Raw genomic sequence first — 15,460 nt, 5'->3', positions numbered from 1 at the left:
TCTTTTAATGTTTTTTTGGGGGATGTATATTTCGTAGAATTGAAAAGAAGAAAATCCAGAAATTCAGTCATGTGGAACCTATTGACCCCCCAGATTGGGTCATCAGCAGGTTTCAGGGTTCAGATTTCTATCACTTGAGCTACCATAATAACTGATAACAGCAGAAGGCTGTCTTCTTTCTGAGCTAGTCATTAGAACGGGGGATGATAAATACTTTGCCATTGGGTATCAGAGCTATTTGCTGCCAGTAAAGGTATGTAAAAACTCAGGACTCCTGGATTCCACTCTGGATTTTGGAGGGGAATGTTCTCTAGTAATTCCTTCTATTCCTGTGCCCTGGACCATTACCGTCCCTCTCTGCACCCACCAGCAGCGAAGCTCACCTTGCCCCATCCCTCCTCCTCCTCCCCTGAGCACACCATGTCCCCTCTCCTCCACCTACCTCCCAGTGCTTTCCACCTGAGCGCTGCCAAACAGCTGTTTGGCAGCATTAGCATGCTCCAGGAGGAGCGTGGCGCACTTGAGGGAAGAGGCAGGGCCCGGGAGGGGATTTGGGGAAGGAGTTGGAATAGGGGCAGGGAGGAGGTGGAGACTTTGGGGAAGGGGTTGGAGTGGGGGCAGGGCAAGGCCTCAAGGGATGGATTGGGGTGGGGCTAGGAACAGGGGTCGAGCATCCATGGGAAAGAGGGGAAGTCGGTGCATATGTGAGAGGGGGTAGGGGGAAGGAAGAGAAGGTGGAATAGGGCAAGGGGAGGGGAGTGTGGGGAGAAGGATGAGGAATCATGGGGGAAGTGGAAGCCTGGCATGCAGCATCTGCTTGGCAGCAGCTGGAGCTCTCCTGTGAAGCAGGTCCATCAAACCCTCACTCTGACAAGCCCTGCCCCCCAGACCCCCACCCCACTGATCCCCAACCAGCTGCACCTGGGCCCCCACCCCATCAAGCTCCACTCCCCCTGCACCTGGGCCCCCCACACCCAGACACACCCCTATACCCCGCTAAGCCCCAACCACCTTCACCTGGATCTGCTGCAGAGTTCCATTCTTCCATCACCTGGAACCCTCTCAACAAGCCCCCATGCATCCAGATCTCCCACTGAGCTGCCTGTTCCCAGATTGCCCCATAACGAAACCTCTCACACCAAACCTGGATCCACCCACACTAAGCCCCTCCACACTTGGATCCTGCTGGGATGAGCCTGCTCGCCCACACCTGGTTCATCTGGTGCAGAAGGGCAGGGTCCTGGAGTGTTTCTGGGGCAGGCCCAGCCCTTTCACTGTGTCAGGATCAGTTGCAGCCTCACTGGCTGTTCCCTGTACTGGGGGAGGGGGAGGTTTAGGGTGATGACAAAAATCACAGACTACCAGGGTTGAAAGGGACCTCAGGAGATCATCTAGTCCAACCCCCTGCTCAAAGCAGGACCAATCCCCAGGCAGATTTTTACCCCAGTTTCCTTAAATGGCCCTGTAAGCCAGTTGTGTTGGGGCTCGTCCCTCTCAGGCGCGGCGGGGAGCCAGGGCGCCTCCTAGCACGCCGCAGTCCGGGTAGGCTTAGCCCCTCCGCAGGTGTTGAGGGGGGTACAGGGTCTGTAAACAAGGTAGAGCCCTGGCCCTCTAGCCAGGGTCGGGGCTCTCAAAGTAAATAAGCCCCGGCCCTTGGGCAGGGCAGGGCAGTAGCAGTTCAAGCTCAGGCCTCTAGCAGGGGCTGAGCAAACACAGTAACAGCCCAGGCCCTTCACAGGGCGGGGCAGTAAAAGTTCTAGTTAGCCCTGGCCCTTTGGATCAGGGCAGAGCAGTGGCAAAGTCAAAGGGGGCCCAGCCCTTGGCTCGGGCGGGGCACCAAACACAAGTCTAGTTAGCTCTGGCCCTCTGGATCAGGACAGAGCAGTGGCAAAGTCAAAGGGGCCCAGCCCTTGGTTCGGGTGGGGCACCAAACACAAGTCTAGTTAGCTCTGGTCCTCTGGATCCGGGCAGAGCAGTGGCAATAGGCGAGAAGAGGGGGAGTCTGCCACCCGGTTACGGGTGGCAGGGGGAACGCAGGCCCTCCCACTCCACTGCGTTCCAGCCCGGGGCCCTAGCAGCGGTCAAGACCCGCTGCGGTCAGTGGGGATCCTGGCCGCAACACACTGACATGGGTTTGGGCTCTTCAGGAGCCAAACCAGGGTCAGCTACCCCCGGGCCACTTCCAACCTCCCCCTCTCTGGGTACCTGGTCCTTGCCGGCATCGTCTGGGGGGTCCCAGACCATGGGCTCCTCCGGGTACCGGTCGTGGGGAAGCTCAGGCCACTCCTCGGGGTATCGGGCACACGGCAGGTCAGGCTGACGTTCCTCCGGGTACCGGGTCTGAGGCAAGTCCAGCCAGCGCTCCTCTGGGTAGTGGGCGCGGGGCAGGTCCGGCCAGCGCTCCTCTGGGTAGTGGGCGCGGGGCAGGTCCGGCCAGCGCTCCTCTGGGTAGTGGGCGCGGGGCAGGCTGGGCCCGGTGGGAGCCCAGGCACCAGCGTCTGTCCTCTCCGACAGCCTGCTCCCAACTGAGTGCTGGGGCCGGGCTTTTATGCTTCCTGTCCCGCCCCTTGACTTCCGGGGGGCAGGGACAGGCAGTGCTGACTCCGCCCACTGAGGCACCTTCTCTGGCTCGTCCCTCTCAGGCGCGGCGGGGAGCCAGGGTGCCTCCTTACAGGTCCCCTCAAGGATTGAGCTCACAACCCTGGGTTTAGCAGGGCAATGTTCAAACCACTGAGAGAGCCCTCCCACCTCAGTGCAGCCAGTGGCCTGTGTTCCCCACTGGCATGCTGGAACCACATTTATTTGTTGACAAATAAAATCTGCTGAATTTTGCAGAATTTTAAAATATTGTGTGCATAATTTTTAGGTGCAGAATTCCCTCAAGAGTACTTTCTGCACCTGTCCACTCCTCCAGACTCCTGCTGCCCACGATCCTATGCAAGCCGTCCCCCACACAATAGGTTCCTGCTCCACCTACTTGGATCAGCCTTATTCACTCCCCTATCAGCTTCACCTCTCCTCTGTCTCCTGCAACACCCACTCCCACCCCATTTCTCAGGCCATTTCTACAGGGACTGTTGTGACATAGCTATGCTGTTGTAGCTATGTCGCCATAACCCCATATTGTAGAGGCAGGCCTACAGTGATGGCAAGGGTTTTTTGGTCAGTGTAGAAGCACAGCTTCCCCAAATGATATAGCTATGTCAAGGAAAGCAGTCTTCCATCGACCTACTTGCATCTACACTTGGGGTTGTGTCAGCTTAGCTACGACAGTCGAGGTGTGGATTTTTCATATCTCTCAGCACCATAGGTATGCCAGCCTCTGTTTTTAAGTGTTTTCAAGCCTCATTCCTCCGCATTTCAGTGTGGCTGCTTCCTCCTCCTTACTGCCTGGGCACAAGCAGCAGGAGCATTGTCTCTCTTGTGAACTCAGTCTCTCTCTTCTCTTCCTGTGCCCAGTGCCCCAGAAGCCTGATTAATTGCGGGCAGAATAAATACAGGGAAAGTCCTACTCAACTTGCAGCTCCCCATTAAAGCATGTTCAGTACAGATAGAATCTGCTAACCCTACCCGCCCTTCCAGATTTTGAGTCCCTACTCCAAAGCATGGATGCATTAGAGCTTCCAAATGAAACCGTTGTGGGGGGGGGAAATTAATATATTCAAAACAATGTGTGTTCTAGTAATCTCATTTTTGGAAACATTTAAACTGTGTTAACTAAAACTTGTTAAGAAGTAGTTAACCTGAAGCAGACGCTCATCATGGGAAGTTTCAGTCCAAATGATTTAAGGCTGGCAAAGGTATTAGCCAGTGAAAGTGGGGGTTTTATAATGGGATGTGTCAAGCAACCTTAAGTATAGGCAGCGCTAGTAGCTCTCTTAAGACTTGATGACAAATACAAAAATAGTTGACACTTTTTTTGTGTCACTTGTATTATATGCCCAGTCTTAAGGTGCATTCAGTTTTCTTTTAAAAGGCTGTTCTTGGGCTGTAGTAATCTTGAAAATATTATTTTTGGGTAGCTTCTGTCATGTATAATGCAGACATGAGAGATAGCTCAGTGGTTTGAGCATTGGCCTGCTAAACCCAGGGTTGTGAGTTCAGCCCTTCAGGGGGCTACTTAGGGATCTGGGGCAAGATCAGTACTTGGCCCTGGTAGTGAAGGCAGGGGGCTGGACTCAATGACCCTTCAGGATTCCTTCAAGTTCTAAGAGATAAGTATATCTTCATTTAAAAAAAAAAAAATTCATGCCCTAACGCACAGTGTTTCCTACATATTTTCTCATTGTGTTCACTCCTAGGAAAACATTTCTCATAATTTAGCCACTTGTTGCCCAAAGACAGTGTTGGATAATCATCTCTTCCTGATGTACCTTAATTTGTTATTGGTAGTTTGCAACCATGAATGCGTTGATACATTGTAAGGCATTAGTTTTTGTTATGAAAATGAAAATTATCAAACTTATTCCCCTCTTTATTCATAGGTAATGCTTTATTACAAGACATTACTTGTTTGGCAGCAGACAGAATGTTGGTCTTTGCATCATATGGCAATCTTCTCCACGCTTTTGCCCGGAACAAAGAGGTTTATATAACTTATTTATTGTGTAATAACCAGACAGTAAGCCAATATTGATATGTTTTCTTATTTAAGTTACTTATTCATATCAACTGTAATTTAATTTCATGAGTTTTGGGGACAATAGCCTCACAATGCTCAGCAATAATAATGGATAAGTTAAAATAAAAAAGCTCTAAGGACAAATTCTACTGTGGTTGGGCTATGACACTTATAAAATGACAGCAGTCTGATAAAGAAATAATCTTCAGGACACAGAAGTTAAAATACAATTAAAATGATGGCAAAAAGGATATGCCAAGTACACTTTCTCAGTACCAAGGAAGCTATCATAAATGAAGCTTAATAAAAGCGCATATTTACTAGATAAAATATATATATTAACGGGTTTCTGTTACAGGTAGTTGCTATTGTTCAAGTAATATACTAAAATGTTACAATATGTGAAAAGGTTTTACTGAAGTTATGTGTACTTTTGAAATCATAGGTGGTTCATATATATGATGGTCACAAAGGAGAAATTCGCCTTTTGCTGCCATTTGGTGATCATGTCATCTCTGTGGATATTGATAATGTTCTTATTGTTTGGGATGTACAGTCAGAAGGTGAGTCACTATTTCCTCATTCTGTAAGTGTCCAAACTGTAGTATATGATAAAAGTCATAAGCATTTGATAATGTAAGACAATTTGTTTAATGCTTATGTCAGAGTTCTTAATGTCCTTAAGGCAAAATAAAATGGTGGTTGCATTAATGTTTGAAGTCTTGATCCTACAGTGAGCTTCATTGGTGCAGCCCTGCACCCATTCAAAGCTCCGTTGACTTGGGGAGGAAAAAGGGTTGGAGGGGGCATGTGAGTGCAGAGGTCTACTTATGGATAACTGGTATCTCTTAACATTCCCTTTGTTCGTGAGAGTTCTGGTGAATGAAGTTTGGTGTCACGTGGAATCCTAAAATTTCTTCAGTCCCTTTATCTATGACACTGGATATGGCATGGAAATAGCTTGCTGTCTTGGCAGCAGAAAAAGATCAAGTGCTGAGTTTTTTTTCTAGTTGTCAGTAGCCTTTTATGCTATTGAATGGATAGGTTTGACAGGATTTGATTTTTATCGATAAATGTTGATTTCACCATATGTGCTCAACCAGTGGAAAAAATATTTCCATCAATGATGATTGAAAACTTACAGATATGCAGAGTAAGAAAAGTCCTGCTTGAGAACTCCTTAGAGTTTTGATTTAAGGCATTTACTTTGTGTATTTTGACATGTTTAAGTTATAAAGCTTTTAACTTTTTGAACATTTAAATAGATAATAATAGAAAAAAATTGCTTAAAAATATTATCTGTAAAAATTATAAAGTCTAATTTTGCCAAGTTTAAATAAGATTTTGATGGCTCGCTGTTAGGTGGGATCACACTTTGGTGGCTTAATTCTTTCTTTTCAAAGAATTCTCCAATTTTGGTATTGGGCCAATGACTCATTAGCCTGACAGATTCTCTTATGGTGGTCTGTGGCATTTAACAATTTTTAAAATAACTACTACACTTCTAGGGTGGAGTTCATGTATTAACAAGACTGTTATAATGTAAACAGAAGACATACTAATCAAGTGAGATGTTCTGCTCAGAAAGCACAATAAGAATCCTTATAATGATATAAATCTGTTCTGCAAGGCAATATAAAGTAAGCTACATAACTTGCTATGAGATGGCTCAGGTTCATATGAGGTTTCTGGTGCTTTCAGGGAAGAAATCCCAGTTGTGAGGACTTCTTCCTATTTGTGCATGTAAAAGATAAAATTATTATTTCTTAAAAATTTGCTAAGAATGGCTAACTTGGAATGTTTGTAATGGCAGCATGACTAACGCAATTTCTTATGTCTGCAGAAGAATACCTACAACTGAATTTTGATAAGGCTGTTTTTGCAGTTTCTGCTATTATGCATCCAAGTACCTACTTAAATAAAATTCTTCTTGGCAGTGAACAAGGAAGCCTGCAGTTATGGAATATAAAATCCAAGTAAGATTCTTTATTCTTTAAGTACATTTCACTCTCTAGGTGGAGTTATACTCAGCATTTTAACATTTTCTAAATAAAATGATCTCTTAATACAGGTCTATTTTTTCTAAGTCCTTCAGCAGAAGAGCCCCTCAGTGTTGTTTTCAGAAATATGGGCAATACAGTTGCCTCTCTCATGTGACTGAAAATGCTATTTTTCAAGCCAGGATTTTTTTGCTGTGAAGTAATAGGGATTGTGCAGGTTTCTTCAGCAATCTTCCTTGCCTTCATTTCCTGACCCCAACCCCACTCAGCATTTTAGCTAGTTGTCTGCCTGATGAAGTATGGCAGAGGAAGTAGTTGTAGAACTCCTCCCCCTTAAAATTGTTGTCCAGCCACTGAGTGGGCCCATGAGGAGGAGGGAGATATGCCTAGCTGAGTGTGGGGAGCAAGGTTTTGTACCTGCTGCAGGATTTGGGACTGAGATCACTACTGAGATTATGGGTACGTCTACACTACTGAATTATTCCAATTTTACATAAACTGGTTTTGTAAAACAGATTGTATAAAGTCGAGTGCATGCGGCCACACAAAGCGCAATAATTCGGTGGTGTGCGTCCATGTAACAAGGCTAGTGACGATTTCTGGAGCGTTGCACTGTGGGTAGCTATCCCATAACTATCCCATAGTTCCCACAGTCTCCCCCCACCCATTGGAATTCTGGGTTGAGATCCCAATGCATGATGGTGCAAAAACAGTGTCGTGGGTGATTCTGGGTAAATGTTGTCACTCATTTCTTCCTCCATGAAAGCAACGGCAGGCAATCATTTTGCGCCCTTTTTCCCTGGATTGCCCTGGCAAACGCCATAGCATGACAACCATGAAGCCCGTTTTGCCTTTTGTCACTGTCACCGTATGTGCACTGGATGCTGCTGACAGAGGCGGTACTACAGCGCTACACAGCAGCATTCATTTGCCTTTGTAAGGTAGCAGAGACAGTTACCATCCCTATTGTACTGTCTGTCATGCCACTGTAAATTGGCGATGAGATGACGGTTATCAGTCATTCTGTACCGTCTGCTGCTGTCAGGGGTGCTCCTGGCTGGCCTTCACTGAGGTCGGCCGGTGGTGCAAAGATAAAAATGGGAATGATTCCCCGGATCATTCCCTCCTTTATGTTTTATCTAAAAATAGAGTCAGTCCTGTCTAGAATATGGGGCAAGTGTACTAGAGAACCAGTGTACCAGAGCACCAGAGAGCACAGCCGCTCCGTGTCAGATCCCGCAGAAATGATGAGCTGCATGCCATTCTATGGGGTGCTCCTGCAACAATCCCACCCGTTGCTTCCCTCCTCCCCCAACCCTTCTGGGCTACCATTGCAGTGTCTCTCCATTTGTGTGATGAAGTAATAAAGAATGCAGGAATAAGAAACACTGACTTTTTAGAGAGATAAAATGAGGGGGAGGCAGCCTCCCGCTGCTATGATAGTCCAGGCAGTACAGAATCTTTTCCTTAGACATGAAAGGGGGGAGGAGGGGTTGATGGAGCTCAGCCCTCAGTTGCTATGATGAAGATGGTTACCAGCCATTCTGTACCATCTGCGGGAAATGACCAGGAGTCATTCCTATTTTTACTCAGGCGCCCCCGGCCGACCTCACCGAGGCCAGCCAGGAGCACTCACAGAATGATGAGGACGGCTATCAGTCGTTTTGTACTGTACCGTCTGCCACCGGGGAGGGGAGAGGAGAGGATGCTGCTGTTCAGTGCCCCAGCACTGCCTCTAATAGCAGCATGCAATAGACATACGGTGACACTGAAAAAAGTCAAGAAACTATTTTTTCCCCTTTTCTTTCACGGGGGCTGGGGTGGGCGTAAATAGGCGAGATGTACCCTGAACCACACCGGACATTGTGTTCGACCCTACAGGTATTGGGAGCTCAGCCAAGAATGCAAATGCTTTTCGGAAACTGTGGGGACTGTGAGATAGCTGGAGTCCTCAGTACTCCCTCCCTCTCTCCTTCCATGAGCGTCCATCTGATTCTTTGGCTTTCTGTTACGCTTGTCACACAGCACCTCTGTGTATCATAGCCTGGAGATTTTTTCAAATGCTTTGGCATTTCGTCTTCTGTAACGGAGCTCTGATAGAACAGATTTGTCTCCCCATACAGCGATCAGATCCAGTATCTCCCATACGGTCCATGCTGGAGCTCTTTTTGGATTTGGGACTGCATCGCCACCAGTGGTGATCAGAGCTCCACTCTGGGCAAACAGGAAATGAAATTCAAAAGTTCGCTCGGCTTTCCTGTCTACCTGGCCAGTGTATCCAAGTTCAGATGGCTTTTCAGAGTGGTCACAATGGTGCACTGTGGGATACCGCCCAGAGGCCAATATCGTTGATTTGCGGCCACACTAACCCTAATCGAACATGGCAATACCAATTTCAGTGCTACTCCTCTCGTCGGGGAGGAGTACAGAAACCGGTTTAAAGAGCCCTTTATATCGTTGTGTGGACGGGTGCAGGGTTAAATCGGTTTAACGCTGCTAAATTCGGTTTAAATGCATAGTGTAAACCAGGCTTCTGCCTCCTCACACTCCACTACAGTAATTCAAGGTGGGAAAGAGACTTGCTGACTGGGGGCCCTGCCCAGTTGTTGATTCAACTTTTTTTACGTTGCCGCAATTTGCCAGTACAGGCATCTGAAATTAAAAACACGTAACTGCATTGTAGAAGTTGTTGGGATGAAGGGAGTTGTACATTCCAGTTCTCCAAAATGCAGTTTTCAAAAATGACTTCTGCACTGAGGACACCAAGTCCCATTGACTTTCAGTAATCACGTTAATACAAAAGGCCATAATTACGACTTATGGCTTTTGTAGTAGCTGGTAGGCCTGTATCTCTCTTGCATCGTGGGCTGATTAGGTGTTTGAATTCATATGGTGGCAAATCTCCAGGCTATTCATCTGCACTCTTTCTTCCAAACCACAAAACTCCACTGTGTAGAGTCCTCTTATACAGACTACTATGTTTTCTTCCCTCCTTTCTCTCACCCTTGCAGAATGGAAGCTCTGCTGTATTTTAGGGCCTTCCATTTCTGTGTGAGGGGAAGCGGTATTTGACCCTTTGACTGAAACAGTATCTGTATTTGCTTGCAGACTTGCCACTGCATTGGGACATGTTTAGAATATCTTCGCAGCCAGAGCTAGGAACTTAATTATTTTTAAAAATAACTTGAATTCTTTAAAGACTGTGCAGGCCAAATAAGTGTTAATCAGTGATTTATTGAAGGAACATAAATTCAAACCATGTAGAGGTCAAGCATAGGAGTTTATTACGCACAGTGCTGGTGGAGTGTCACCTTGCTTATTAGGCTCGGAGACCCTGTCAATCAATTGATTACAATAGAATATATAGATTTTTCCCTGGGCAGGGGAAAGTGACAGGGTAGGCAGTTCCACTTCCCCGAATAGGTTTTGCAGCAAGACAAGATAGCACATTAGCCAATGGTTAACAGGTTACATAATGTCTCTACCCAGGGTCTCAAGTTAGCAAGTTAACGTTTAATTAATAATTTGATAAAATGTTATTCGTATAAAATGAATTCTGATTTAGGATCCATAGGAATGAAGCAACTCCTTTGATTGTCCAACAAGTACATTCCTAGGCGTTAAAGAAACAGTGAGAGTATATGGCAATAAAGATTGTCTCCTTTTCTGTTTTAAGGCAGGCATTGGTCCCTGAGAAAGGGAGGTGAGAGGATGCCACATCTTATGTGCCAGCCTTTCATAAACTCAGGGTTGGATCTGTGGGAAGAACGTCTCCCTACAGAAGAAACTAACACAATAGGAACAGGGGTTCTTTGTTCAAATTGAAACATGATTTTCAGTTATTGCTTCAACATCTGGCATTACTGTATATCTTGGCAAAGGCAATGTTATCTTGTTTATTCTGCGTTCTCTAAGGCCTTGGCTACACTGGCTCTTTACAGCGCTGCAATTTTCTCTCTCAGGGATGTGAAAAAACACCCCCCTGAGCGCAGCGAGATACAGTGCTGTAAAGCGCCAGTGTAAACAGTGCTGCAGCGCTGGGAGTGCAGCTCCCAGCGCTGTAAGCTAATCCCCATGGGGAGGTGGAGTACGTGCAGCGCTGGGAGAGCTCTCCCAGCGCTGGTGCTGCGACCACACTCGCACTTCAGAGCGCTGCCGCGGCAGCTCTGTGCACTTGCAAGTGTAGCCATACCCTTAGCTAATCACGACTTGCTAGGCCTCTGGTCTCTTGACCAAACTCTGGACTTTGGGTCTGGAAAAGAGCTGTCACAATCCATATATCAGGTTGTTATATAAAATGTACATGGATTTTAACCCCTTCAATTATATATAGTTTTAATGAGTTTGTTCTTTTTAATTTGTTTTTATACGTATTTTAAAAATATACTTTAAAAATCTGTATTTAGTTAAGTTTTATTTTAATATGGTAATTTGGTTTTGGCGCAATGGCCTGTGGCTGAGTCACTATTAATAAGTTTGACTTAAATGTTGGTACTCTATCTTTCCATGAGCTGGCTATTTCCCATGCTAGGTTGGGAGACCTCCTGGATGAGCACACACTCTGTAAATGTGAAAATATATATGACTACAATTGATGAGAATTTACACTTGTCATGTGGTTCAAGGTTTTAGTCTCATAGCAATTACATATTTTCAATAATATCATTGCTATTTTATTTTTATTCAAGGTAGCTATCTGGTGCGATCAGTGCTGTACAAAAACTACTAAAAATAGGATTAAAATATAATTTTTTTCTTAAATTTCTGTGTTTAAAAAGATTGAAACGAATGCATTGCTTGGGCTTGTTTCAGCATCTCACACTGGTATGTAAACAGAATCCTCGATTATGTTTTAAAGGCCTGATCTTGAGCCAGGTGCCTAGTTCAATGCTTACTGATTTAGATAACCCCATGGCATAAATGGGAGCATTTGTGGTAATCTGCACCAGTTAGTGGGTGCAAGATTGAGCTCTAAATTTGATTTAAGTGAATCTGCCTTGTAACCCAAATTTAAAAAAGAAAAAAAATTGAATGATTTTTGTATAGCATGCAAAACTAAACATTTAGTTTCGTTATTTGATAGCCAAACTTAATTTTATTAGTTATGTTTACCAAAATATTTTTATTGGTGCTTACAGTGACAGTACATATCCTCAGTCATGTCATTTAGTCCCTAATATTACATCATGCACCTCTCATGCTTCAGGCATTCTATGATCAGGGCCTTGTGTACAATTTCCTTTGTACTCAGTTTTACCACTGCTCTGCCTGAAAATAGTCGTATCCTGAAGACAGAATGCACCAATATAGTTTTCAGCTTTTCAATATAAATGATCATATTACCCTAATTTTTAAATTCCATAGGTTTTTTTTTAAATGTATGCTGCTAGCCTTCATTCCCTGTCATACTTCTTTCTAGATGTACTTGTTAGACATTCGTTTTGACGTAGACTTTTTCTAAATGTAATTTTTGAAACACTTTCTTTTCACAGCAAACTTTTATACTCATTTCCAGGATGGGGCTTAGGGGGTGTGACAATCCTCGAACAGGTTAGTAGTTTTGATAGTTCATTGGTTAATAAAAGGTAGATATGGAACAGCAGTCAGTGTTGTTTAACATTCTTGTACAGTGCTATAGGTGCATATTGCGTACAGAGAGTATAGATAATATCCCTGCTCGGAGAAGCATACAATATAGGGGACAAGCTCTGTAAACCCTTACTAACTCACATAACTTTTGTAACTTCATTTTGGTTACTCCACTGAGTAAGGACTACCTAAATTACTTAAGTTTTTAGGGTATTGGTGTACTGTAGGTCAGCTTAATTATGTTGCCAGTTTCTTGCTTCTGAATTGTTTTTTTTTTTAATTTTTATTTAAATCAGGGCAGGGGGATCAAACTTTTGCCAAAATGAAAAGAACAACTCCAAAAATAAGAAAAATCGGGGCTATTACAAACAAAATAAAAACAAACTACAAGTATGATACCAGAGGGTATCTTATAACATCGGCTGCTCAAGCTTCTGCAAACAATTTTAATTTCATATAAATGTATTTTTAGTGCAACATGTTCAATCTCTTTGATGCTTTAGAATGGTCAAATGATCAATTATAGATTAAAATAAATGAACTGATACTATGTAGTAGGAAATGAAGTGCAAGATTTATTAAGTACCTGACTATAAGGTTAACCCATTTATTTTAGACCTAAATTTACTTGAATGTCATACATATCAGGTGTTAACTTGCTATATCTGTAACGTACTGGTATAGAAAGAGCTTATGGACCATGAAGTAGGTTGCATAGAACTTGATATAGCGTATTCCATACAGAAACTAAGTTTGCAAAATTAAGCACTCAAGTCAGGAAATGAGATCCATGTGCATATTTTATACTGTACAGATTTTAGTTGTGTATCACAAACACACACATTGTGTAAGACTGCCTCCCTTACATAGTGTACAAGTTGGACAGTGAACAAGGAACAGATGTGAAATTTACTAGACTTATTTGAACATATTTAAAGGGAAACATTTATCCATTACAGTTATCTACCAAAAATATTTTTATAGGAAAGTTTTTAATTGCTTAAATGTATTTCTTAAATTATTTTTATGCTAAATTAATGCATTCCCTCCCATTGGTTGCACATCCATAGACTTCCTCCTACTTCACTGCACATTGTTGCTCCTGTGCACTGAAGGCTGAATTGCTCAGAGTTATACTGAAATCAGGTCAATTCCAAAGACTCAGTAGTTTTATTCTTAATTTATGTTGTGTAATTTCAAACGTAAGTTTTTGGCTAGAATGGAGCAGAATCCCTGCCTAATTTGCTAAGAAGAAATATCTCATGTGCTTTGCAAATTCAGCCAGTTCACTGAATGAAGCAGTGTTGTTGTAGTAATATGTCATGTAGTTAGAGAATATATTAATGCATTTAGCAGAACTTATTTTTTAATAGGAAAAATACAGACGGATGGAGAGGAATCTGTTTAATTTCTCTCTCATCATTTAACCGTCTTTTACAGGCACCAGCAGTAGATGTAGTTGCAATAGGTCTTGTGTCTGGTCATATCATTGTGCACAACATTAAGTTTGATGAAACACTGATGAAATTTCAGCAAGACTGGGGTCCCATCACAGCAATATCTTTCCGTACAGGTAAATTCTAGCAGTTTGATTAGTCATATATGCAGATCAAATTAAAACAATAATACTAATTGAAAAGTAGAAAAATTAAACATTTTTAATGTATAGTAGGCACAAAACTTGGGGTTTTGTGTCTTGGGGTTTTTTAAAGTTTACAACGGCTGATAGTAATAAACTTGTGATATTTTCTTATATAGTTGGGGAAAAATTGCAGATCTTGCAGGGGAATGTTTAAAATCTTTATATGGCAACAGTTTGCTATTTCATAAATAGGAAATAACATTCACTGAAAACAGATCAGCCTAGTAGTAGAGGTTAGAGTATTCTCCAGTACAGCAGATTTGGCTCTTCCTGCAGAATTGTGCTCTAAGATGTGTGAGCAGCACCCATTCCTGTCGTTCATCTAACTCTGAAATCTAAAGATAGCCAGTTAAATATCCACTTTGGGGTTTCATGAATCTTCCTCTGAAGCATCTGGAACTGGCCATTGTCAGATCTTGATACTAAACTAGATATACCTGGTCTGATCTGATACTGCATATCCTCTGGTCCTATTACTGATGGTGCTGCTCCATTCTCTCTATTAAAAATTAGATCACTATGATAAATGATTGCTTTAATTTTATGTTCTGTTTAGGAATGAATTTTTTCCTCTGATGGTAATCTTTGTGAGAGAGATTTGCTTACATGAATTTTGAAAAGTTAAAATGATTGATTGAAAGCTATAAGCAATGCATAGTAAATAAATAAATAAATAAATCCCTCCCTCCCCCCCTTTCATTTTGTGATCAGATGGTCATCCAGTCATGGCAGCTGGAAGTCCTATTGGACACATTGCACTGTGGGATCTGGAAGAGAAGAAACTAATTAGTCAAATGCGAAATGCTCATTCCACAGCAATAGCTGGTTTGTCATTTGTCCAAGGAGAGTCACTTCTTGTTACTAATGGTGCTGATAATGCTATAAAGGTAAGCTTTTTTTCCTGCTACTACCATTGTGGTAAATTTATTTTTTTCCAGTGGTCCTCCAAAGTATGAATACTTGTGTTGACTGAGATAGCTCTTTTCAGTTGCATCAGCATGTACAGTAAAACCAAAGTTACTGAACATGACAGGTTGTTGTTTCTAACTATGTTATTCCAATCTATTTTTTCAATAGGAGTTAGTGTTATGTTTACTGATGTCCCATTTCTTTGCATTTCTTGAGCAGATATGGATCTTTGATGGCCCTGGAGGTAATGGCCGTTTGTTGAGGTGCCGTATGGGACATAGTGCTCCTCCAACAAAAATCAGATACCATGGGCAAAATGGACAGCAAATTCTTAGTGCAGGTAGAAATCCTCTGAACTTCTCAAATGTACCCATTTTGTGCTACTCTGTTGTTTAAATACACTTTTCAGCTTATTGGCTAGTGATAAGAGATATGTCTAGCAACGTCTTTAATTTCATTTTGACAGTGCATTGCAAATTACTGTATTTAATCATTTAGATACATTAAGCGTACTGAGTAATTCTTTGGGTGATTGCTCATGTGAATTCCTCGCTTGGTGTCTGCACCTAGCATTTGGTTGTTTGTAAACTTTCCTTCAGCTGTACCTGTTGGGTGGCTTGTGCTCCCTCTGCTGCCATGCACCATTGTGTAAAGGGCAGAGCAGCTCCTTGTCCTACTTAGTTCCTTCTGATCACCCGT

At 43.2% G+C, this 15,460-nt stretch overlaps 1 protein-coding gene across 1 annotated transcript in view; it reads left to right on the top strand.

Moving 5' to 3' along the window:
* Positions 1-15,460, top strand: part of WDR36 (WD repeat domain 36) — a 67,875-nt gene that overhangs the window by 9,285 nt on the left and 43,130 nt on the right. Inside the window, exons 3-9 of the mRNA XM_030567194.1 lie at positions 4,485-4,585; positions 5,067-5,184; positions 6,465-6,597; positions 12,114-12,171; positions 13,651-13,783; positions 14,564-14,739; positions 14,981-15,101. Of these exons, the coding sequence (XP_030423054.1) occupies positions 4,485-4,585; positions 5,067-5,184; positions 6,465-6,597; positions 12,114-12,171; positions 13,651-13,783; positions 14,564-14,739; positions 14,981-15,101 (840 nt within the window). The remainder of the gene's footprint in view (positions 1-4,484; positions 4,586-5,066; positions 5,185-6,464; positions 6,598-12,113; positions 12,172-13,650; positions 13,784-14,563; positions 14,740-14,980; positions 15,102-15,460) is intronic.

This window comes from Gopherus evgoodei, chromosome 6 (assembly GCF_007399415.2).
Source record: "Gopherus evgoodei ecotype Sinaloan lineage chromosome 6, rGopEvg1_v1.p, whole genome shotgun sequence".
Classification (NCBI taxonomy): domain Eukaryota; kingdom Metazoa; phylum Chordata; order Testudines; family Testudinidae; genus Gopherus; species Gopherus evgoodei.
This window is presented reverse-complemented; position numbering and strand designations above follow the sequence as displayed.